Source organism: Suncus etruscus, chromosome 15, assembly GCF_024139225.1.
Source record: "Suncus etruscus isolate mSunEtr1 chromosome 15, mSunEtr1.pri.cur, whole genome shotgun sequence".
NCBI classification, from domain to species: Eukaryota; Metazoa; Chordata; class Mammalia; order Eulipotyphla; family Soricidae; genus Suncus; species Suncus etruscus.
In genome coordinates this window covers 6,476,219-6,501,969 of record NC_064862.1, presented here as the reverse complement: position 1 = coordinate 6,501,969, position 25,751 = coordinate 6,476,219, and the positions used below count along the sequence as shown (strand labels likewise).

Here is a 25,751-nt window from a genome sequence, read left to right as displayed (position 1 = left end):
AGGACCTCGTTTGCTGCCAGTGCTCAATTTTATAGTGATGATGTACTAAGGCTCTGGGGTTTGGAGAAATCAGTCTATTTTTTAGTGATTAGAGACTTGGTAATGTATATTTTCTATAGGTAGATAGTAGTTGGGGGTGATATTTTTCATGTTGATATGTCTATTATTATAGTTTTAATAAAATTATTTTACAGCACTATAATTAGCTGTAATTGTCTACAATTGTAGACAATTAAGACCCACCCCTATGGGGAAATAGATATAATTACCAGGCATTCATTAAAATTTAGAAGCAAACAAAGAAGCATCTTCTTAAAATTTTTTCTTATGCTTTAGATTCACAAACTCTGTGTGTGTTAATCAGATCATGCAATGAAAAATTTTTGTGTGTGCAAATTTTCAACTCTGCAGCTGTACACAAAAACAACCACAAATTATCATGCTAGTAGTTCAGTGAAATTCTATTTTTAAAAGTAAATAGGATTTGACATTTGTGCTGTAATTTGCCAATTCTAGATTTGATGAACACAGCACACAAGATAAAAATACAGATCAACAACATTTATATTGAAAGATGAATCAGAACAATAATACAGAGGGTCTGCAGTACATTTGCTTTGCATGCAGCCAAACCATGTTCTGTCTCCTGCTTTTCCCATATGGTCTCCAGAGCACAACCAGGAGTAATTCCCGAGTGCAGAACCAGTGATAACAAAAGGTTATTTTGAAAGAGTCAACCAGGAAAAAAAAAGTTCATATCTTATTTAACACATGGAGTTGCTGTTATGTACAAAACTATGCAAATAGCGCTCCCTGCTGCCAGGGGTGGGCAAGTACATGGCTATCATATCTGGAAGTTGTCTTAACCCAAGTGAAGAAAAATGGAATCCACTTTTTTTTAAATTTCCTTCATATGCACAAAGAAAATTAATCATTTCTGTTTTCAGGGCTCAATGCCCTCTTCAAAGGAATACCTCAAATTTCTAGTATAGGGTAATTTCTGAATGATTCACAGAAACTTCCTATACTCAAATGTCCAAAGGTAAAACCCGTTGCTTTTTTTGTGCCCATTCTCCTTTCAGATATGTCAATTCTAGTGACATCAGATCTTGGGGAAAGAGGAATCATCCTTAGTTAGCAATTCTCTCAGGCCTCAGCTGAGCCTTCTACAGCCTCTGTAGGTCCTACCCACTCCAGTTTGATCTCAACCAAACTCCCGTTGAAGCCCTGGCTCCTGCCTTAAATGCCTTGTCCACACCTACGGGCACACATCCACCAGAGCTCAGTTTCTAGTGCTGCATGTGTTGCGTCCCTTTTTGGCTTGAGACCTTTCCCACATGGTCGAGGCATGCAGACCAGAGAACCTGGCCTCTGGCTCTATTTCCAACTCCTCACCCACTCATCTCTCCATGAGGGAAGTAGAAAGCCTGTCTCGAGTACAGGTGTAGGGGGTGGGGAAGAGGGAGATCTGGGAAATTGGTGGTGGGAATGTTGCACTGGTGAAGGGGGGTGTTCTTTACATGACTGTAATCATACAACTATAATCATGTTTGTAATCACGGTGTTTAAATAAAGATAATTATAAAAAAAAGAAGAAAAGAAAGAAGGAAGGAAGGGAGGGAGGGAGGGAGGAAGGAAGGAGAAAGAAAAAAGAAAGAAAGAAAGAAAGAAAGAAAGAAAGAAAGAAAGAAAGAAAGAAAGAAAGAAAGAAAGAAAGAAAGAAAGAAAGAAAGAAAGAAAGAAAGAAAGAAAGAAAGAAAGAAAGAAAGAAAGAAAGAAAGAAAGAAGAAAGAAAGAAAGAAAGAAAGAAAGAAGAAAGAAAGAAAGAAAGAAAGAAAGAAGAAAGAAAGAAAGAAAGAAGAAAGAAGAAAGAAATAAATTAAGAAAGAAAAAGAATACTTTTCATATTCTAGGGGCCGGAGAGATAGCATGGAGGTAAGGTGTTTGCCTTTCATACAGAAGGTCATCGGTTCGAATCCCGGCGTCCCATATGGTCCCCCGTGCCTGCCAGGAGCAATTTCTGAGCATGGAGCCAGGAGTAACCCCTGAGCATTGCCGGGTGTGACTCAAAAACCACACACACACAAAAAAAGAATACTTTTCATATTCTATATTGCATGTTCTCATTACTTGCAATATAGTTAGAAAAAAGATATCGTGAATGCTACTGTATAATTAATTTTTATTTGCCATAGTCTTCATTCCAAGGAAAGGACAAAACCAATTCTCTATAAAAGGTACACAGGGAGATGAAGAGTTTATGTAGTGAATAAGACAATTGTAAAAAAAAAGACTTAATAATTAATACTTTTATATGTAAAATGTATATTTGCCTACATTTACAACTCAGTAGTGAGAACAGATAAGTCATGCTTTTGATTTCTTTTAATTTTTAGAATGCCAAGGTTAGTTTGACAATGACATTGCAGAGCTGAAGAGACTCTTAAGATCTAAGGGCAAAGACTAACTGCAACAGAGAAAAAGGAAACACTTGCCATCCTCTTGACCCTGTCCATTTGCACTGCTCTTTTCCCTGAACTCACAAATCAAGCTCAGATTCTCCTGGTTAACACACTATTTACTGACAAAGATATGTTTTAATTGTCTTTCTTAATTAACATTAAAAAAAAGAGTATCTTTAAGCTACCTTATTTTTTATTTATTTTATTTTATTGGTTTTGGGGCTACACCTGGTGATGCTCAGGGGTTACTCTTGGCTGTGCACTCAGAAATCACTCCTGGCTTGGGGAACCACTATATATGGGACGTCGGGGGATTGAACAATGGTTTGTCCTAGGTTAGTGCGTACAAGACAGATGCCCTACTGCTTATGCCCCCACTGGGCCCCACTACCTTATTTTGCAGGAAAGGAACTCTACAGATCAACCCATAAAGCTGAACATGCCACTGTTTGAGGCCTACATGGACATCTCTTGCCAAGCACCTTCCACCCAGTCTGTTCACTTCAGATTAAGAAAAAGAACAACATGCATCTTCTATTGAAGTGTTCATCATACTTATCTGTAATTACTTGTGTGTGTTTACAAGAAGAGGACAGGTGCCTCTCATAGCAGGAAGCCTGTTCTATTCAGTGTGTCCCCATGGGAAGGACAAGGCCAGGAGTCAGACACTCAAGAACCATTTACTAAACAAGAGAATAGCCCTCATGCTGATTCTTATGAAGCAGAGAGCTATGAAATACTAGGAAAAAGATGTATGTATAATTTCAGTTCCTGGCAAAGCACTCTTAAGGCCTTAATTATTTTCAAAGTGCTGAGAGAAATAGCTTTTGTTGTAATAGCTGGCCTTTGTGCCTAGTTTCTGATTTATAACTCCTCAATTTCTTGTCATTTCCTGAATGACAGGAGTTTTCATTTGTTTTAATGGAATGACCAATAAGTGGTAGTGGTGGTGGTGGTGGTGGTTTTGTGTGGTGTGGGGTGGTGTGGGATGGTGTGGGGTGGTGTGTGTGTGTGTGTGTGTGTGTGTGTGTGTGTGTGTGTGTGTATATGTGTGTGTGTGTGCTGGCTAGAAGTCCAAGTAAGTAAAGATCAAAGACTTGGAATTTGATCTTGGCTGTCCAGAGGTGAGAGGGGCTAGAAGTGGAGTTATTGATAAATGATTCTTACTGGATGAAGCTTACAAAAATAAAATCCCAAAGTATACGGTTCCTAGAGCTTCTGGGTTAATGAATATGACTACATGGCAAGGCACACACCTCAGCGTTACTCAGTGGAGCTCTATGCTGAGATATTCAGACCTCGCCCACAGTCTTCCTCCATTGGGTTGCTCATCTGTTCCCTTTCAACATATTCCTGAATAATTGACTTTCCTGTGCTTTATCATTTTCTCTAACAAATACTCAAGATCAAAGAATGGGAGTCAGGGGCAGAGGTGAGTCAGGGGACAGAGATGACCTCTTTAGGATGGGCATCTGAAAGGGAACTGCAATATTGTGGGCCAACCCCTGTGCCTATGGTTCTGCACTTCCTGAGGTGCGTCTCAGAATCAAAATATAGAAACACAGTTTACATCACAAAGAACGACTCAGTGTGGGAAAAGCCCATCCCAGTTAGAAGTGTGAAAGTGATAGTCTGTCAGAATTTAAAAACAAACACAGCAGGGGATGAGATTTCCCTTAACAAAACCTGAGCTTTCTTTAGTCTAATATCTTCAAAGATTCATAATTTAAAGTAGTTTTGGGGTTGGAGGGTTGAACCATTCACGGGGAGAAGGACTGACAGTAATGGGTACAATTGAGGGGTGCTTTCTGTTTGCTTAAAGGAGGTAGATTTTGGAGGGGGAATGAGTGTTCCTTTTTATAAAAATATAAAGGGGTATGATATAACACATAAGTTTGAGAACCTCTGCTTTAAGATTTTCCTATGACTGATATCACAGATTGACTTCTAATTCATGTAGAACATAAAATTTGCTAGGTTTTCCCTGAAAAAGACAGCATCCAAGAAGGTAGGTCCTATATTTCCAAAATATATTTCTGATTAATAAGACTGAGGGGGTCATTCTTAATTTGTTCAGGAGCTGAGGACTCAGATTCAGTTCACTAGTTGTATGATATCCAGGAGACAAGTTTCCTCTATAATAAGAGGCATTTATTAAATGGCATACTGAATATTCAAAGATTAAAAAAGAAGCTTATACAGACTGGAAATGTTCTACATGATAAAGTTACTCCATGAACACAATAAAACATGTCAATCCTGGACCCAAACCAAGCTGCTTTCTTGTAAACTTTCTGCTTCTGATATATAATATCTGGTAGTAGGTTTATTTTTGGAAAATTTGAGTGCTTGTTCTGAGCAGTCATTGGATCCTGTTTCTAAAACTTGCACAAAAGCCATTTTGCAAGAGCCCCCAAGAGTCACAAGACACAAAAGGAGGATTCTTCTTACCCAATCCTTTGACAAACTTCATAAGGCACATGATGTAACTAGTAGCTGCATTAGCGAACACCTGGATGTTGTCTGTATTGAGAAAAGCTTCAAATACGTCAAACACGGGAGCTTGGCCTTTTCCTAAGGAAGGAAGATAGAGGAATTATAGGGATGACTTTTCATCTGGGTCTTCAACTATTTTTGGGGGGTCTTCTAAGTGGTGTACTGGAGGCCTAAGGGTTCCTTCTGATGATTCTTGACTAATTAGGCTGGTGGTGGGTCAATGCAAGGACTTAGAATTTGGTACTTCTCAGGCCATCCCCGTAGTTCAGGGCCTCCATGGTGATGCCTGGCAGTGTTTGAGGGCTTTCAGGACCTCACCTCATGATGTTGGAGAGACCACATAGTGTTGCGGATTGATCTATAATTGGCCATATGCAAAGCATATGACTTAACCATTGTATTATTGTCCCAGTCTCTGCTTCGTTAGCTTTTCATTTTCCACTGGTTTATCATTGGTCTACACTATTGTAGAATTTCAGGGTTTAACTTCACATGTGTATTATTACCTCCACACTCATCACTCAAACTCACTTAATATTCCATCCTTGAGAGATCCCTCTGCCTGGCCTCTCTTTTCTTTTATTCCTATGTTAACCATCATCATTGTTTTCGCTGAGACTGGAGTTATTTTTTTTTAATATTTTTTGAGTCATACCTGGCAGTGCTCAGGGTTTATTTATGTCACTGCACACAAGGATTATTTCTTGTGTGGAATGGGGGACCATATGTGGTTCCAGGATCAAACGTGGGTCAGCCTTATGCAAGGCAATTGCCTTACCTGCTGTACTATCTGTCTGCTCCCTTCTACTAGCTAGTTTATCCATTCCTTTTGTTTAATCCTTCTTATTCCATAAAGGAGTGAAAACATCTGGAAAATGTTAAGAAAGTTAGGTCTTCCAGAAAATTAAGGTTTACTCTTTAGTTTTTGTCCATACTCCTTATTCCTTCCTGGAAGCCTTGGGTAACTTAATAGAGAAAAGTCTGGGCTATTGAGTGGACAATGGGCCTGGCTGCTAGGTAGTTCTCAGTCCTGCCTGTGGGGAAGATACAAAGGGAGCTCAGCAGAGATGAGGGCCAACTTGGCTGCATTTTGAGCTCAGGCACTGGGTAGGATCATCGGGGAACACAGGTCTCTGACAATCTCTTGCACAAACCCCTAATGGTGTGTCTTACTAAGTACATACATATTCACAGAGGACCTGAGAACGCACTTCATATAAATTCCTGCTTGGGGGTCTGCCATGATGTGGTAGTAAGCACCTGCTTTGCAAGTGTGAGATTTGAGCTTAATTCTCTAGCACCATCCTGTATGTGCTGAATGCTCTGAACAGCTTTGCTACTTGGGATCTCCCTAGCCACAACAAAAAAGTGTTTGATGGCCAGGGAACCACAATCAAGCGTGTGGGAGTTCTGGCTGCCACAATAGCAACTAAAAAGGGAAATATTTGAAATTGTTAGTTTTAGTTTTAGGAGACACACCTGGCAATGTTTAGAGATTGCTCCTGGCCATGCTGAACCTGGGCATACAGTACACACTCCAGACTTCTGAGCTATCTCCCTCATCCTATTTTAAATCATTTCTTAAAATAAAAAAAAAAAAAAGATAAAATTTTACATGCCTTCACCATTTAGCAAGGTTGGCCTCTGGTGAGCATCTAGGAATCTGGCTCTGAATATTCCCAGGCAAAAGCAAACTGATAATGGTGGTTTATACACTCAGACTATTAAGGAACCTGGCTTATTCCTAGCATATGCTTCCCATGGGAGCATAATCAACAGGGCAGGAAGAAGGTATCTGTTTGACCAGGCATCACTGGACACAAACATACACACACATACTGAGTGAGCTGTGTGGGATGCTTTGTGAAATGGTGAGAATTCCTCAGGCTGTTTGTAATTTTTTTTTTTTTTTGGTTTTTGGGTCACACTTAGCAGGGCTCAGGAGTTACTCCTGGCTCTGTGCTCAGAAGTCACTCCTGGCAGACTCAGATGACGATATGGGATGCTGGGATTCAAACTGCGGTCCGTCCTTTATTGGCTGCGTGCAAGGCAAATAAATGGCTTACCAATGTGCTATCGCTCTGGCCCCCTTGTAATTTTTTTGAATAATCTGGCTTGTCTGTATAATGTCACCATGGTACACCTCCACTCTAAGTCAGATAATAAACCTGTACCATGTAATAAATCTTGGCATAAGTCTGTGCCAAGTCCCAAAAGGCCTGGTGGTCTTCAGGAAACCCTGGTCTTGTTTATGGATGCCCATCCATTTCCAGCCAGAACCTACTTTGATTTTCTGTGTTAAAATCCTTATTTACTTCTCAATAGTAAGCACATAACACATATCATCTTAGTTTAATAAATGTATTTCAGACAGAGGTATTTAAAGGAAATAAGTTAAGGCTCTCAGACCTTTTTCCCTTTCTCTCTGTTAGAGCAGGGCGTAATAATGATCAGAGCTCACAGGCTGCAGGAAGGAATTCAGAACTTGTGTCTTTGCTGCTAGTTCAGATCATTTTTTGCTGATAAAACAGGGCTGACTGTCAGTCTGCCTGAATGTTCAGTTTTTATTGATAGTATTTCCTGATAGTATGACATCTGGAATAAAGAATCAATGGTCTCAGCAAGATGCTGCCACACATTCTTTCCTCTCTCACTGTTATTTTGCAGGCTGTAGCCAGAACAATTAGGAAAGAAAAAGAAATATACAACACATTCCGATTAGAAAAAGCAGAAGTGTCTGTAAATGATGAGGTCATGACTAGAGAAAGACAAGGAGCTCCACTTGAAAGCTGTTCAAATTACTCCATGAATCCAGCCAAATCAACATACATTCTTACCCATAGAGTAATCGCCAACCAAATACTCTTTCACCTCAGACTTGTTCCCACTGTGCACTGTCTCCAGGGCACTGAACAGGGGTCTCCATCCTGACTGGATCTGGGTGGAACATACTTCTACGAGCTCACCAATGGATGTAACAACCTGTCAGAGACAGAGAAGCAAGAGAGAGGGCTGAAAGGAGAGTTCAAGGGCTAAAGCACATGGCTTGCATGTGTAAGGCCCTAAGCAGGATTCTGGCACCACCTGGTCCCTCCTCACCCTCAGCCCTCCCATGACTGTGGAGAAGAGCCTTGGTGACCCTGGAACATTGACTGTTTAGGCCTGTTCTCCTGGGCCTAGAATTGATGAAAGTGCCCTTTTGAGAAATAGATAAAAAGGTTGGTGGACTTCTTTGCTTTCCCAGTCTATGCTAATTGTCCTGACAAGAAAACCAGAACTGACTCAAAAATCATCTAACAGCCATATTACATGAATTTGTATTTTATTAATACAAATGCTGCTGGCAACTCTTCATATGCTTACTGGTCCTTTGTGCACTATTTTTTTTTTTTTTTTTTGGATTTAAGAGACACATCCAGTGGTGCTCAGGGCTTACTCCTAATTCTGTACTCATGAATCACTCTTGATAGGGTTCAGGGGATCAAATGTGGTAACAGGAGTTAAACCCTGATTGGGTGTTGGTAAGCCAAGTGTCTGATCTGCTATATAATCTTATTAGTCCTCATTTGTATGTATTTCTTATTTTATAAAAATTGGGTTTTTGCCTTATCATGATTTTTGAAAAAAAATTACAAATAAGTAAAAGCTCTTATTCTTAGCTCCAATTTTAAATCCTCAGTATTTTTTTGCTTGAAACTTCACCAAGACCCACTATGAGGATATGCTTTGTGCAAGGTAGTGCCATTAGGCACGAATGAATATGAGCTTTTATAAGGCTTTCATTGCAATATGTCTTCTGCTACTTTAATTTCAGAAATGAGATGAAAAGAACCCTGTTTTGATCATGGCAACACCACTTACATCTCTGGCTTTCCTATACTGCTGTGTTTTGGGAGATCTTAATATGTCTTGCTGTCTCATCAATGTGTCAAGGTATTTAAAAGAAATTTCTCTGGCTGTGGATATATGCATTGCATGTGTGAGGAGCTGGTTTGGCCCCTGGCACCACAACCACAATCAGTCAACAAAAAGGCATTTCTTTAATATTCTTTATTTTTTGGGTGGGGTCATACCTGGAAGTGTTCAGGGTAACTCCTGGCTCTGCACTCCTGGAGGTACTCAGGGAACCATATGGGATGCAGGGTATTGAACCCAGGTAACCTGCGTGCAAGGTAAGTGCCTTATCTGCTGGATAATGGCTCTGGCCCTCCTTTAACATTCTTTAATATTTTTAGTTATTTTGACAATATTTTGAAGAGAAGGTTTGACAAGGTTATTTTTGTTTGTGTGTTTGTTTTATTTTTCTCTTAACATCAAGCTCTGATGCAGGTCATGGGATATGACTAAAGTGGTTAAGCACATGTTGCGAGGGTGCAAACCTTGAGATCAAGCCTCAATATCACATCCCCCTGTGCCAAAATCACCCTCCTCCTAAGCACTGGACACCTCAGGAGCGAGGTTCACGAGAGCATTGGATTTTGGGAAAAATGAACTTTCTGTGTTCCTATTCCAGCTGTGAGCCTATAGAGGATATGGTGGTACTCGAGAATCTAGAGTAAGAATCTGTAGGAATGAGAGTAGAAAACAATACAGAATAAAGCAAACAAACAGAAAAAGAAAAATAAACTAAAAGGAGAGAGCACTATAGTTAGATTGCTAAGGTTTGCGCTCTAGTTCAGCCAGTCACTAATGACATTTTCTCAGCTAAAGTGCTTCACCTCTCTTTGTCACTGAGTCCATACAAGATTATTGGAAAGGGATTATGCAAAGCTGACAGGGCAGTGCCTGCCCGTGCTCTCAGCAAGAGAGCACGATGATGAGGAGGTAGATTGCTGTGAGCACAATCTGTGGGCAGATTGTTGTGGGTGAGTTTGCAGCTTTATTGTTTTTAGGGGTCTCTCTTAGCAGTCCTCAAGGTTACTTGAGGTCTCCTGGGGTGTGCTTAAGCACTCCTGGAGTGCTAGTGCTTGATATCAGTGTTTAGCAGGCGGATAATTCTGGCACAGGTGGCTATGATATTGAGGCTTGATCTCAAGGCTTGCACCCTCTCGACCTTTACCACTTCAGTCATATCCCAAGCCCTGCATCAGAGCTTGAGTTACTGTGAAGAGAAAAACAAAACAAACAAGCAAAAGTCAACAAACTAAAACAACCCTGCAAAACCTTCTCTTCGTGGTTGTCAAAAATGCAACCTGCTTATATTCTAGCCCCTTGTTGCTTCTTTATGAAGATATTGGGGAATAGCCATAGGGAGTAGAGTCAACATCCATCTATCATAAATTTTATCTTTTCATTTGCATTTCCTCAGACCAGAATAGTTTCTAGTTCAGAAACAATGATCAAAACAAGCATGAGGATTTGCCACCCACCATCCAAGACAAATGCTATTAAAAATGTTGGGAGGGTTGGAAAGCCACACCCAGATTTGCTCAGAGCTTTCCTTTGGCTCTACACTCAGGGATCGCACCTAGTGAAGCTGAGGGGACTCTATGGGGTTCTGGGAATCAAACCTGATTGTCTGTGTGCAGATTATGTGTCTTATCTTTGGTATTAGGTTTCTGGCAAGTTATTTTGCTTTAGCTATTTAAGGGGACTTCTCCCTATATAGAAACTAGTCTTCTAGTCGCATCTACATGTTAGCTAGATCCAACTTTTGGGGTGAAAGGAGCACATTGAGGAAGAGATAATTAGACATTTTGACTTCCTCCAAGCAGCTCTCAATTTAAACTCTTCAAAAATAAAGCTTGATCATTTTCTTTTGTTGGCACATACAATTTAACCAGATGCCAACAAGTGGGAGTAGGCTATTGGACCCCACAGTATATCCCAAGACCAATTAGAATGCTGGCACAGGGGAAACTTCTTAGAACCAGAGGACCTGGCTGGGTATGTAGAATCTCAAAGTCTCTAAATCAGGATTCCCATGAAGGAGAGCAATACATCAGGATTCCCATGAAGGAGAGCAATAAATCAAGATTCCCATGAAGGAGAGCAATGGATCATTCATGGGGTCATGAAGCACCAGCCTTTGATTTTCTGCCTTATTAATATAATTTGTATTGCAATACGACCCCACCCAAGCCCATGGGTCTTCTTTAGGTAATCATGGGAAGAATCCAAAAGTTTGGTTGCACGGCACAGGTCACATGCAGGTGGTGGTGGTGGACAACCCAGAGAATGTCCACAGATGGGGAGCAAGGAAAAGATGGTGAACTACAAAGCCACTCAATGGCAATTCCTATTCTTGAGTCAGTTCATTCCAATGCACCTGGAGTGCACATTTTTATTCTTTTCTCCTTTCAGCAACATTTCTGTCCCTGAGTCTTCTGACTAAATTCCTCTTCCTCAGAAGAGAAGTGAGACATATTGGCCACTCTATCCCAGTCCCTTTTGCCTTTCCAGCCTCTCTTCCATGTGGTGGTGAGATTTTTATTTAAATTCACATGTCTAACACACACTGACCTGGTCTTGGACATCCTCATCACACAACTCCAGTTGCATGATCCTCTCAAAGGGTCGGAAGAGGGCCTCGTTAAAGTGAAAGTGAGGTGGCTCATTCCAGTTGGTGAGGACTTCTGTCAGTATATCATGGATGAAAGAAACAGCCTTCTGAGACACGTGTCTTTCTTTATGGCAGGCAGCCTGCAATATACACGGGGAAGTGGAAGACTTGAGGACTCATCTAATCAGAATTTGCATGCTGAAGGCTTTCCTCTTCAACCTCATTCTAGGGAAGTCAGAGGTAGCAATTCTACTAGGAAACATTTTCTAGGGTTAAGTACAGAATAAATAACATATTATATCACATTATTTATTTTTATTTTTAATTTAAATAATTTATTTAAACACCATGATTACAAACATAATTGTAGTTGGGTTTCAGTCATAACAAGAACACCCCCCTTCATCGTGCAACCTTCCCATATCCAGTGCTCCCATCTTTTCTCTCCCCACCCCCCACCTGTATTTGAGACAGGCTTTCTCCATCCCTCACTCACTGACATTGTTATGATAGTTCTCAGCATAGTTATTTCTCTAACTGCACTCACCACTCTTTGTTGTGAGTTTCATATCTTGAGCGGGTCCTTCCAGCCCTCATCTCTGGGAATTATTTCAATGTCTTTAATTTTTCTTAAAACCCAAAGATTAGTGAGACTATTCTGTGTGTCTCTCTATCTCTCTCTGACTTATTTCTCTCAGCATAATAGAGTCCACGTCTATCCATGTATAGGAAAATGCCATGACTTCATCTCTCCTGATGGCTGCATAATGTTTGTGTATATGTATCACAGATATTTTTTAGCCATTCATCTGTTGAAGGGCATCTTGATTGTTTCCAGAGTCTGGCTATTGTAAAAAGTGCTGTGATGAATATAGGTGTGAGGAAGGGATTTTTGTATTGGATTTTTACTACATTACATTATTAATGATTCAACCCACTGGTCACACATTACTGCAACTTCATGCCACAGGTTTGGAAAAATACATGTTTCCACTAGTTTAGTCTTTTTCCTTCTGTCACATGACAGTTTTCTATGGGTATATGATTTGAACTTCATTCTAAAGCCACCCATAGACTCATTCTTAGCTAAAGATCCAAAGGTAAAAAGATCAGAGGGGTCATTTGTCCCTCAGTGAGTAGGCTAATCATAATAATTAAGTCCTAAATGCCTCTAGCAGTCACCTCCCACCCTCACCATTAGGTTGCTTATGTGACTGGTTATGGCAACAAAAAGATAGTAAATATTGTATAGGAAGAGAATTAAAAAGTAGAGGGGTTTGGGGTTTTGCCCTTGCTCTCCTCTGGAATCTTAAGACAGTCATCTGATGAGAAGGGTTAATCAGATGAAGGATGACAGGGCATGGAGAGAGTCCCATCTACCCACATTTCCCACTAAAGGACAATGTGAAATGCTCGGATGCAGTCTTTGAGCCAGCTGGCTATCAGTGTACAAGTAAGGACAGCTGAGATTAGCCAAAACTGCTTCAAGCCTCGATTCAGCTGGGCCCTGCTCAAGTTTATGATCCAAAAAATCATGAGCTAGACAAATAGTTGTTACTAAGCTTTGGGTAAACTTGATATTAAATGATATAAAATATTCTCAGATCAGTGACTCAGTGACTTAAATTATCTTTAGTGGGTCGCAGAGGTAAGGCGCTTGCTTGCCCCAAATGTGGCTGACCCAGTTTCAATTTAGCAGAGCTAAAAGTGATCCTTGAGCAGAGCTAAGAGTAAACCCTGAGCACTTCCAAGGTGCTTTCCCACTTTCCCAATCAAAATGGAACAAAATTACTGCCAAATACTTTATTTCATGATACATCTCTATTGGTAAGGACTAAAGAGCTAAGGAAATAAACCCTGCCATTGCAAAACAAGATGATATGTTACCTTTAGAAGCATTTCATTTGGTATATATATATGAAATATTTATATTTATATATATATTATATATATATTTATATATTTCATAATTTCTCTACTCATGAGTGTAAAGACAAAATTAAATACTCCTTATCTGTGAAAAAAATGAAAATTGGCAGCTTGCTGCAGTTTGGATGGACTGTATGTCCTGTTAATTGAGTCAGAAGTGAAGAAATATTGGAGAATCTTGCTCAGGAGGCAGATTATAAAGAAACAAAGTGAGGGATTAGAAAATCCTCAGTAGAAACAGACCTTGAGATCATATCAATAGAACTGGGAACTAAGGAGGCTGGAGTGGGAGAGGGTGTGGGCTGTGGGGAATGAAAGTGGGGTGGAGAAGACCATGGGACAAATGGTGGAGGGTCCTGAAATACTGGTGGAAGATTGATGTAGCAGCACTGCAACTAGAAACCAGTGACTTCAATACCATTGTCAACTATAATAACCCAATAAAAATAAAATAAAGACAACACAAAACAACAGTAATGAAATTCCTTAGAAGTAGCTAACCACTCCTTGTAGAGATGGTCAGATAGAGTGATTCTATAACTCAGCACATAAACCTCTCTGCTTTGGAGACTGGAAAGGGTCTTTGTATTGACTTTGTAAAGAATTAGCATGTATAATTCTTCAACTTAAAGGGCTCTTCCCTGGGTATACTGAACTCTAGAAAGAGAATGACAGGAACAAAAGGCACTTTTCTACTCATGCATAAAAAGGCCGAGATTCAAGTGCTACTAGATATCTAAGCTCTCTATAAATAAAGGAGGAGGGTCAGTGTGAGCTCAAGGTCATATGTTAGTTGCCGTGAGGTCTGTTTAGGGGATTCTGGGTTTCAGCAGGGTATGGGCTAGTTTTGCTGTAGGGCCCACACTGGACACTCTTGCACACTGCAAACCCCTGTGGCTGCTGCTCTTGGAGTGTCCCCCCACTCACCTCCACCAGGTGTGGAGCCACCAAACTCCAGCAGCGCAGTACATGCAGCAGGGGCCTGGACTTGCTCCGCACAATCCTCAGCATGGCATCCCCCAGGCGGAACAGATGGAGGGCACTTTTGCAGTCTTGGGTAGATTTTACTTCTCCTACAAGGAAGGCAAAAACCACAGAAGCGTGGAGTCAGAAATGGTGTGACCTAGTCAAAAGCAGAGGATGAAAAGCAAAGAACTAGGTTTAGTAAGTAACCCCACTCAGTGTGGGCTCACCAAGAGAGGACCCACCCGGTGTTCAGGAACAGCTTGGGGTTCGCTTTCCTTTCTGGATCATCATGTTCCTAAGGCCTTCCCAAAACAGTATATACCAGCGATGGTAAACCGATGGCACACGTTCCAGCTGTGGCACGCGAAGGCCTTGCAGCTGGCACATGGGAAGGTCCGCAGTTAATACATTTATAAAGAGTTTTTAAATACTAAAATCTTGTTATTAAGGTTTAATCGACGTGCTGGCACTTTGAAAAAATTCTTTGGTTTTGTGCGGCAGTTTGGGCACTTGGGCTCACAGAGCTTAGCCATCACTGGTATATTCCATGCTTTGTTGTTGAGGATGGAGTACCTCCCAAGACATACTCAAGGAGTCTGGAGTCTACTTTGGGTAATACTGGGATCACTGGTAGGAGTCTGATGGTTCAGTGGTCAGGCCTAGCTTTACCTGGCATGACCAGAGAGTAATCCACTGTATCTGTGACAGAGTGGAAAAGCTGGGACTGTGATGCTTTCTTCAGCTGGTAAAGAAAATTTCCCAATGCCACAAGGTTCAGCTTATCCATAGCGTCTTCAAAGAGCCTGGGTGAAATAAATGAGAAATAAACTTGGAAGCAATTGAGCAGTCTGTGTGACAGAAATATGTTAATTTATTTAGTGTGATTAATGAAGATGTGTCAACACATAATAGACAATAGTTGCATGTCTGTGATTACTGTGTACAAGTCTCCTTGAATTAGGATATTTTAATCTGAAAGGCACAGAACATATTACAAAAAAATCTTTCTTCTATCATATTGGAATGGCCATTGGTTGCCAAACATACTGAGCTTTGCAGGATCTCGCTTCCTTCCTATTAGCTGGGCTTAGGCACTTCTAGAAGAAGAAATTGTGCAGGAAATGACGCAGAGATCTGGGATGGGGAAGAAATGGCTCAAATATGGGTTTGTAGTCACATACAGACCAAGGGGAGTAGGTGTCCTATTGTGCTGGGGTCACCCTCCTACTTGCCCTCCAAATTGGTTGCCATACCATAGACCTTCCTGGATAAGGAAGAATGCCTTTAATACAGTTTCAGGAAGTTTTATTTTTTTTGGTCTTCTTACTTCTTCTGCACTTTGGAATTCCTCATTGTTGCCTGGGATGCTGCAGATCGATCCTGGGTCAGCCATATGCAAGGCAAGTGTCCTACCTGCTGTACTAACACTCCTTCCCTAGCAGGCTAATTTTGCAGGGGTAATATGAAATACACAAGTATTAAGACTGGAATTGAAAATGATTGCAACATATACATGTACATATGTCCATATATCCAAATATACATATCCTTATATATGTACATGTATCTATTTCCTACTTTATTATTTCAATTTTGCTATCCCTTAAAGTCTGAGTCCTCATTTCATCTCTCTCACCTAGGAAAAAAATTCAAACTGTCTTACCATAAAACCACTTTACAGACAAGAAACTACTGTGATAGCTGACATAATAAGAAAGCAGAAGTGGGTTTACTTATGTTTGGAGATGAAAAAACCAGTGTCTTGGGAGCTGCTCCCACAAGCATAATATATTAGCCAGTTTTTAATCTGGGTCTTTCTGAGTCTCCAGTGGGGTGCATGTTGGCTTCTCTCTCAACTTTAATGTACTTGTTGTCATTTTGTACTTGTTTAAAGTACAAAAGTGTTTAAGTACAAAAAGTTTAAAGTACATTTAATCTACTTGTTGTAATGTTGTCATCTTGGGGTATGAGATTTGAAATGTTACAAATGTAGTTGCTTTTTACCATTTGACAAATTTTGCTTCAACTGTTTTAAGTTTTCTAATTAATCTACCCTTATAACTAACCAATGACAGAGCTGTTTTACAGCTTTTTCTGTGGTAGACTTCTTAAAAAAAAATGCTGAGGGCCAACAGGGCTACACCTAGAGGTGCTTGGGAGGCCAGTTGGCCCTGGAGATCCAGGCTTGAGCTCCAGCCCTTTTGTCTCCCAACCCTATGGCACTTGTGAGTTATGAGGAAATTAGAGGCCCAGGGAGAAGTTGAAAGTTTCCCAAGATCATGGAGTATGAGTTTTAACCTGAGTATCTAGCCACCTGTTAGTCAACAGAAAGTAGTTCTTTTTTTCTTTTTTTGAGGCAAAATAGTTTTTATTGGAAGAAATCTACTTAGTGAAGTATGAGGAAGGAAGAAAATTCAAGGGAGAATACAGGCATCTACATATTTGAGAAAATCCAAGAATGGTTTTTAGAAGAAGGTTCTATATAATTTCTCCAAACTATATTGGCCTAGAGATTTCTGCATACATAAAATTTATCTGAACATTATCACAGGGAAACCTTGGACTTTCAATGGTCCTTTCATAGTCAAATACTAGAGAAATAGTTATTTTTAAATGCAGGAGTTGGGGGGGTAAATAAAAGTCTGTATAAAGAAAAATAAATCAAATGATGAAATCAAGTTCAAGAACTTGAACTTGATCAAAGTGCCTGAGCAACAATTTGGAACCATAGTGATGGACATGGACAGGTGGGGGAAGAAGGGTTGCACAAACCTGTCAGCCTGGGTAGATAGTATGAGCAAGGCCTTGGCGGCACTGCTGCCTGTCATGAGGCTGCTGCCACGGAAGTCTGAGGCCCGACCTCGGCTGCCTTCCCTGATGAGCTCTTGGATGGACAGAGGCTGGAGGACAGGCGCCATGTTCAGTGAGTTCTCCTGTTCTTGGCTCTGCTCCTGGCCTGTGTCTTCACATTCTGGGTCCCCCAGCAGCCTGGCACCTCCTGAGGTCTTCTGGGGCTGGCTGATGGTCAGAGGGGGCTGTGAGGTGCTGTCACTGAAGTGGGTGTGTTCCAAGGTGCCCACGTACTCACACACCCTAGAGAGAGAGAGAGAGAGAGAGAGAGAGAGAGAGAGAGAGAGAGAGAGAGAGAGAGAGAGAGAGAGAGAGAGAGAGAGAGAGAGAGAGAGAGAGAAGGAGCTGTGAAGCCTCTCACATGGTAAACTGAGAAACAATGATGATTCAGGAAGCCTTGAAACCTCCGTGCTTGATTCTACTACTCCCTCCTCCTCTTACTCCCCTCAGCATATTTACTGTTTTGAGTTGGAGAAGAGTTCCTCAGATTCACTTACTGCGTGCTGAGGAAAAGACGATGTCAATGGGTCCTAACTATCTCTCCTGGGGTGGTTGAGTGAGCTTCTGTAAAGAACCCTTTCCCCCACAATAGGTGCTGTCAGACTTGAGGAGCATCTTCTAACTTGGGGGATCCTGGGAGGTTTGGGTTTATAGCTGAAAGCCCCTTTGACCATAATAAGTCTGGGGAGTGTCTCATGGACTTGCCCAGTCATATATATTTAGTTCTCTTAGTTCTATATCTCTAACACTGAGAGCTGTGATGGGAAGATTCCCCTAATCATGATCAATATGGAGAAGGGTCCAACCCATGGTACTACATTTAGAATGTTCCCAGTAGAATCTGAGACCATTAGTTCTGATCCCTCATTCCAGAACAAGGCTACAAAATGTTCTGGTCCTGAGTACCCACTCTCATGGGATCATCAGGCAGTATTTAGGTTCCATATACTCTGCTCAGGTACAGTTAAAATGTTCTCCTTCCCTTTTATTCATTGAGAGACATGAAGAGAAGCAGGCCAGCAGTCTCATTTAAGCCTATTTAGTTGTAGTTTCTGGCTCATTCACATGTTTCTCTCCACACAGTCTTTCAATCCCTACCAATGATCTGTATGAACCTTTGCTTAAAACTCAGCAAAAGCTCATGGTCATATTAACTCTGTGGCTGTCAAACCGAACCCAGGTTTGATCGGTGTCCTGGGTGAAATGAGGTGCTTGGGGATCCACTGTGAACATTGCTGGTCTGGGCCACAGAACCTAGCATGAGGCTCCAAGTAAGGGACCTCAGTGACAGAATAGAGAAGCTTTGCTGCCCAGCATGCCCTAACCCCCCCCCCCCTCTGTCCAGGGTCCTTCTAAATGCCAGTGGCTTGGTCTACTTTTCAACTCCCTGAAAAGAGGATGGGGAGCCTCATTTTGTGATATGGGCATGGACTATGAACTGGGGAGAGGGGGTTCTTTTTACTTTAACTCCAGGTCTGTCCTTGGTACTATCTACTTTTCTTTTCCTTTATCTGGCAAAATTGTTAGCTTATATGAAAAATATTAGTTTATATATTTTATGCATCTAAAAATCTATCAAAAATCTTTAATGGAGATGTCAGTGAATAGACAGTGGTGTTATAGTGTTGCTATATGACCTTTTATTATTTTATTTTTATTTATTTTTATTATTGGGGGAAGTTGAGGGCCAGACTGGTGGAGCTCTGAGGTTACTGCTAGGATCAATTGCATACAAGTCAAACATCTAACTCTTGTACTATTTCCTTGGTACCTTATTATTTATTTCATGGGTTTACAATACTATGAAAGTTCAGGACTTTCAGTTTGGGCATTTCAGGGGTTTGTCCTCACACCATAACCTTTCTGATCTACATAGTAGTCTAGGATGGCCTTTTTCAGTCACAATTTTTACCCTTTGCCTCTCACTCTTTTATTTGTTATTGTTGTTGTTTTGTTTATGAGCCACACCCAGTGGCACTCAGGCATCTCCTGGCTCTGTGTTCAGAAATCACACCTAGAAGGCTTGGGGGATTATATGGGATGCTGGGGATCAAGCCTGGGTTTGCAAGGCAAATGTACCACCTGCCGTGCTATCACGCTAGCCCTAGACTCTCAAACTTAACTCCAGTAGCTAATTCACAATTTGTTAAATCTGTTGCTCTGCTCCCCCAAAGACTTTCAGTTGGCCCTGATTTGAGCAATCATTTGTGAAAACTCTCCTCGGGAGTTTATCCAGACTCTGCTCAGTTGGATTGTCAAAGCCAGTTTAAATGCTAGCGGACTCTGGCTTAGTCCTCCCCTTCTTGTACGTCTCCCTGAGTTCTCAGGGGAAAGATGGTTGTTAGGAGAGGTGGGTAACCGGTGAGGCTACCTGAACACATGTGGCCAGCAGTCTGGGTTATGGCTGCCCATCTCTAGGCCCACGCTGAGGATGGCATCCATGCACAAGACGTGCGCAGTGTGCAGCCACACGCCCTGCTGCTTCCCGATCTGCTCCAGTTTCTGCTCCACCTTCAGCTTCACTGTGTTAGAAAGAGAGTCAAGAGAACAATATGATGAGGTCTATAGGAGGAAGGTAAAGAGGGTGAAATAAAAACACAATGCCGCTCTACCAAGGTCAAAGGGGAATAGGGAGGTGTTAAAGGCAGTCCATCAAAGGCAGGTCCCCTTGGCTCATCCTGCTAAATGCCCACACTGAGCCCCATGGACACTGTGATCCCCTATTCTGCAGCTTGTAACCTATGCTTGTAGTGCAATTCCTCCAGGCCAAGCCCTAGGTTGGGTCAGTCAGTACGGATGAATTTCAGAGGCTGAACTTAGCGAAATCCCCTTGGTCCCAGAACTTTTGCTGTCCCCCTGGGCTCCCAGATTCAGAATTCAGAATTCTTGGCTTCTGAAAGTTCTGAGTTTTATTCCAAGTTATGGATTTATGAAGATCTAAGGCATTAGACACAAATTCTGACATGATGATTACTTTATCATGGGAAATTACTAGATGATTCCCTCTGAAATGTTATATTTATACTTAGGATCTTCAAATAGTTTTCTTTTTATGCTGGATCATTAATGAGAAAGGCTGCAAAAAGGACACTTAGGGCTGGAGTGATAGCACAAGGTAGGGTGTTTGCCTTGCATGTGGCCAAGCCAAGACTGATGTGGGTTCAATCCCCAACATCCTATAAGGTCCCCTGAGTCCACCATGACCAATTTCTGAGTGCAAAGCCAGGAGTAATCCTAGTGCCGTTGGGTGCGCTCCCCCTCCAAAAAAAAGAACACTTAAGATGGAAGTTATGTATGACACAAAGACAGACCTAACTAGCATCCTTCATGAGTAAAGGATTCAGACTATGGGAAGACAAGTCTGCTGGGATAATTGAGTGAAGGTCTGGAACAAACAAATGTAACATATGTGTGTCAGAGGAGGCTGAAATATATTCCTGCTAAGGGGTGATGAATAGTTTTTTGGCATAGTATGATTTGTCTTTCCCTTATACTAATCTTACTTTTTATTTTTATTTTTTTTTTGGTTTCTCGGGCCACACCCATTTGATGCTCAGGGGTTACTCCTGGCTAAGCACTCAGAAATAGCCCCTGGCTTGGGGGGACCATATGGGATGCCAGGGGATCAAACCACAGTCCTTCCTTAGCTAGCGCCTGCAAGGCAGACGTTTTACCTGCCTTTCCTCTAGTGCCACCTTGCCGGCCCCATAATCTTACTTTTTATTTGTGTATCATTTGAAGATTAGTTTCAGCTTTATAGCTTTTATAGAAAAACATTTTGTTTGGTATTTTTTGGGAGGGGCACACTTGATGACATTTGCAAGTAGCTTTGGTAGTGGAAAAATGTGGTAATGGGATGAATCTGGGGATCCTGCATGGCAAGCTTGTACTTGGCCCTTTGAGTACAATTATCAGGCCCTTTAAGAACTGTAAATGTCAGAATCCCACTGCTGGTCCTAATCTCCCTGCTGCCTCTCATCCCATCTCCGGTTTGTCTGCAGAGAAAGGAACCCTCTGGGCTTTCCCATCAATCTTCCTCTTCCCAAACCACATGGATGTTAGTGTGTCCTCATGAATACATTTCAATTTATCTCAGTTATTTCCAGCCAGATCGGATCTAGCACTTCTTTCTCTTAGAAAATATATAACTCAATATTCAGTTGAACAAACCAATGAATTAGTTGGCAATATTTTTTGTCATACTTAGATAACCTCATGTGTTTAGGAAAATAACCTCTAAATCAGATATACCTCTAGCCACCTTTTATACAACCAATTCAATAGATCACTTTCTTAAAACATCTGAAACTCCAGCAATACAATCAATCCACTAAATGAAAAGAACAGTGGGAAAACTAAGGAAGACAACTGCAATTGGGGATATGGAGAGAACCCCTGGAAAACTTCTAAGACCACTAAAACACCTGAGCCTTATAGATGTCCTAAAATCAACACTTAATTTTTTTTTTTTTTTTTTGGTTTTTGGGCCACACCCGGTGGTGCTCAGGGGCTACTCCTGGCTGTCTGCTCAGAAATAGCTCCTGGCAGGCACAGGGGACCATATGGGACACCGGGATTCGAACCAACCACCTTTGGTCCTGGATTGGCTGCTTGCAAGGCAAACACCGCTGTGCTATATCTCCGGGCCCCACTTAATGTTTTAACCATAGAAATCAAGGAGTCATGAGCCTGCAAAATTAAGGAATCTAAAGGTGAACAATTCAACAAATTTAAGGAGAGGAAAAAGGGAAAGGGGAAGAGCAAGTAGTGAGGGAGATAATAGCAGAGAAATTTCCCACTCTCTGGAAAGAGATGCCTTTACAAATCCAAGAGGCAAAGAGTGCCAAACAAAATAGACTCTAACAGAACAACACTAAGACATATAGTAATCCAAATGAAAAAAGAAAGGAGAGAGATGGATTTTTAAAGCAGTAAGGAAGAAGAAGTATAAAGAAAATCACTTAATCATCAAACCAGATTTCCTGTTTGAAAAAATTCAGGCAAGAAAGAGTGAAATGACATATTCAAACTAGTGAATGAAAGAAAATTCAAATCTAGAGTTCTCTACCCAGCAACACTCTCACTTATATCGGAGGGAGGGATAAAAACATTCTCAGGCAAAACAGAACTTACAACATTCATGCTAACCAAACCAACTCTAAATGAACTACTCAAAGATCAATTCTATAAACCAAATACCCAAATGTAACAGTAATAACCCTACATGATATAATGGTACAACAGCCCTTTCTGTCAATAGTTTCTTTAAATGTCAATGGACTAAACTCTCCCATCACAATAAACACATTAATGGATTGAATCAGGAAATAAAACCATCCATCTGCTGTCTGAAAGAAATGCCACTTAAAATTTCAGGACAGACAAAGGCTCAGAGTAAAAGGATGGAAAAAATTATACAAGCTAACTTGAAAACAACAAAAAAATACTAGGACAGTTAAACTTATATCAGGCCAAATTGCACTCAACCTCAAGAAAGTACTTAGAGACAAGAATGGACAGTACTTATTGATCAGGGGAACAATAGACCAAGAAGTACTAACTCTAATCAATATTTACATACCTAATGTAGAGGCAGAAACATATGTAAGGCTTTTGATCACAAACCTGGAGTAACATATAATGGAAGTGTGATATTAGTGGGAGATTTCAACACATGACTATGGCTAATAGACAGACCCACTAGGCAGAACATTATAAACTTATATGTGGTGTTTAGAATAACTGCATGAAGAAATGAGAGTTGTTGTGAACACCCTTGGCCCCAGAGTATAGTGAGGAGAGAGAAAGAAACTGAGTGGAAGAGGAGAAACACAAATATAAAAGATTGGGGACCGGGGACCAAACAGTCTCGGGTGCATGTGTAGTGTTAAGAAGGATAGAACTAATTATCCAAGCCAGAGGAACTAATAATGGAATCAAGAGACACAAACTTTAACAATTTAAACTTAAAGTGGGCCTGTTAGATGGCAAACTGGAGGGCATGAAAGTGGTATAAGATGCACTTGGGGAAAAATTGGTGGAGGGAGGTAGACACTGGTTGTGGGATTGGCCCTGATTCATTGTATCCCTGAATCCCAACTATGAAGGACTTTGTATATTACAATAGTTTCGATCAAAATTAAAATAAAAAAGAATTTTAAATGTCAAGGTTTTTAAATGTAATTTATGTTAGTCCATATTAAGGGATTAGCAGAAGGGGTCTGGGAGAACTGTTTTGATTTGCAGTGTTCTCTTTGCTATCTGCCATTTATCTTCCAAGGCTATTAGGAAGACTGGCATTTCCCTATCCAGATAATTATATGCTTCATTGACTAAATGATTTGAGCCAGTTAAAAATCAACCCTTTATCGGGTTCCCAAGGCTCAATATTTTATTTATAAGAGCAAATCTCCCCGAGTTCCTTCTGTGGATTTCCTGTCTGCTTTGTGGCTCTGTTTCAAAAAAAGAAAACCATGGCTATTTTATCATTATCCAAGGGTCTGGTCTTCAAACCTGGACACTAAGGAGCCCATGACAAGGTAATCAAAGAAGTGAGAATAGATCAGCCAGGTGGACACTGTCAGCAACCACGTCTACTTTCAGACTTGCTAGCTGCCCCTTTTATTGTCTCCAGGAGGAACTACTGCAAGCACTAGGTAGAGTCAGCCAGGGAAACCAGTGTGACTCAGTCAGTGTGACCCAGAGGGATCACATGCTCATTGATAAATGTGGTGTCTTAATGCCACATACAGTCTCACGAGTGTGCAGAAAATGTGTGGTGCCTGTTCTGAGTATATGGGCTCATATGCAGCCCTTCTACGGTTACCTTGTGCTATGGTATCACTGGGTTCCTGGGATTCCTTTTCCTCCTTTTCTTCCTGCACACAGGAGGCAGCTGCCATTTGAGCCAAGGCTGAGGCACAGTTAGCTGCGACACCTTTAGAGGAAACAGTTATTCCCAACATTAAATTTATTCTCTAAACACCTTACACTCAAAAAAAATTTCTTTCCTTGACCAGATGATCCACAGGGACCCCCTGAGCCCATGGATCAAAAATACATCCCCTTGCCACTCTTATACCTAGAGCACAGCTGAGACGTGCTGCTTTCCGCAGTCCATCAAGGCTCATGCAGATGGCATCACGTTCCTTTTGGTTCTGTTCTTTGATGCCTTCAGCCCCTAGAATGAAGGCCAGCCCTTTAGAGCTTCCTGCCATTCGACCAGTCAGAGGGGTTGATAAAGTATCAATCAAGTTCTTCCAGCAACCAACCAGAATGTAGCGAGCAAATGCCACACCTGTAGCAGAAAAGGCTTGGGTCACTTTCTAAAGACCAAACCAGAAAACAAAATAAAAACCATCGTGGTAATATATGGCCTAGAGTTCTCTGATCATTCAACCAAAATTACATAGAATTACTATGCAGCTCTGCTCCAAGAAACTTTATTTAATGAGCTCTATTATTTTCTCATTCTGTGCTTCTAAATAATGAATATTGCATCATCTGCTGCATAATGTTAAATGTCTTCCTGCCAAGACAATATCTTAATTCATTTGTGTCACAACAGAAAGATGTCCTAGAATGATTTAATTTCAAGTAACACAGGCAACCCATGTATATTCATAAACTCAAGACCCAAGGCATTACCTGCCACAGTGGAGTCGTCAATTCTCCTGCCCTGGGTGAAGGGAGACTCTGGGGAAGCTGAGGCCATCAGTTGACCCCCAATTGCACTGCTCTCTAAACCATCGATGTCTGTCAAGGAAAAAGAGCATGGAGCTCCTTTTGATCAGAACACTCAGTAAAGTCAAACATATAGCAATAATATTCATTCTCTTCTCCCATGCACTTAACAAACAGTCACTGGTTCTATTAAGTAGCAAGTTTTAAGAAATCTTAGTTCAGAATTAAAAAAATAGTTTTATTAATTTAATCGAGAGGTTCCTAATTTACTTGGATTATATCTCCTTTTCATACACACACACACAAATCATTCAATGCTTCTTGAAAAATCTATCTTTTTTAAACAAACAGAAAGTCCTCCCCAACCCCAATATCATTTGAGTCTACCACCATCCAGACATTCCATCATTCCAGGGCCCAGGAGATGGTATTATTCACTTTGGAGAACACTGATCAAAGACTGCTACTGTACTTATGACTCATTATTTCCATTGTCTTTGAGTATTATCCTCATACTATTGGGTTGTTGGGTTTTTTTTGTTTGTTCGTTTTAATAATTTGTGACCAATGTGAATTACAAGTCTTTCACATTATATTTAAGGTACATAGTGACAGTGAATCAGGGCCATTCCAGCCACCAGTGTTGTCTTTCCTCCACCTCTGTTCCCAGCATGCATCTGATACCTCCCCACTTTGCCCCCTGGACTGCTTAGTGTAATAGGTTCCCTTTGTGTGTAGCTTGTTGTAGATTGGGAATCTTGATTCTGTTGTCATTGACTTTGGGTTTGGGGTTTAGGTCTGATCGCTTTTTATTTCCATTCAAATTTCAAGCGATTGTTAGCTCCTGGTATCATCTACTTTTG

At 41.0% G+C, this 25,751-nt stretch overlaps 1 protein-coding gene across 1 annotated transcript in view; it reads right to left on the bottom strand.

Moving 5' to 3' along the window:
- Nucleotides 1-25,751, bottom strand: part of ARFGEF3 (ARFGEF family member 3) — a 178,876-nt gene that overhangs the window by 24,024 nt on the left and 129,101 nt on the right. The window contains exons 15-24 of the mRNA XM_049787998.1: nucleotides 24,853-24,960; nucleotides 24,287-24,502; nucleotides 24,032-24,142; nucleotides 19,577-19,727; nucleotides 17,128-17,448; nucleotides 15,025-15,158; nucleotides 14,317-14,462; nucleotides 11,421-11,600; nucleotides 7,796-7,940; nucleotides 4,914-5,036 (exon numbers count right to left, since the gene is read on the bottom strand). Of these exons, the coding sequence (XP_049643955.1) occupies nucleotides 4,914-5,036; nucleotides 7,796-7,940; nucleotides 11,421-11,600; nucleotides 14,317-14,462; nucleotides 15,025-15,158; nucleotides 17,128-17,448; nucleotides 19,577-19,727; nucleotides 24,032-24,142; nucleotides 24,287-24,502; nucleotides 24,853-24,960 (1,635 nt within the window). The remainder of the gene's footprint in view (nucleotides 1-4,913; nucleotides 5,037-7,795; nucleotides 7,941-11,420; nucleotides 11,601-14,316; nucleotides 14,463-15,024; nucleotides 15,159-17,127; nucleotides 17,449-19,576; nucleotides 19,728-24,031; nucleotides 24,143-24,286; nucleotides 24,503-24,852; nucleotides 24,961-25,751) is intronic.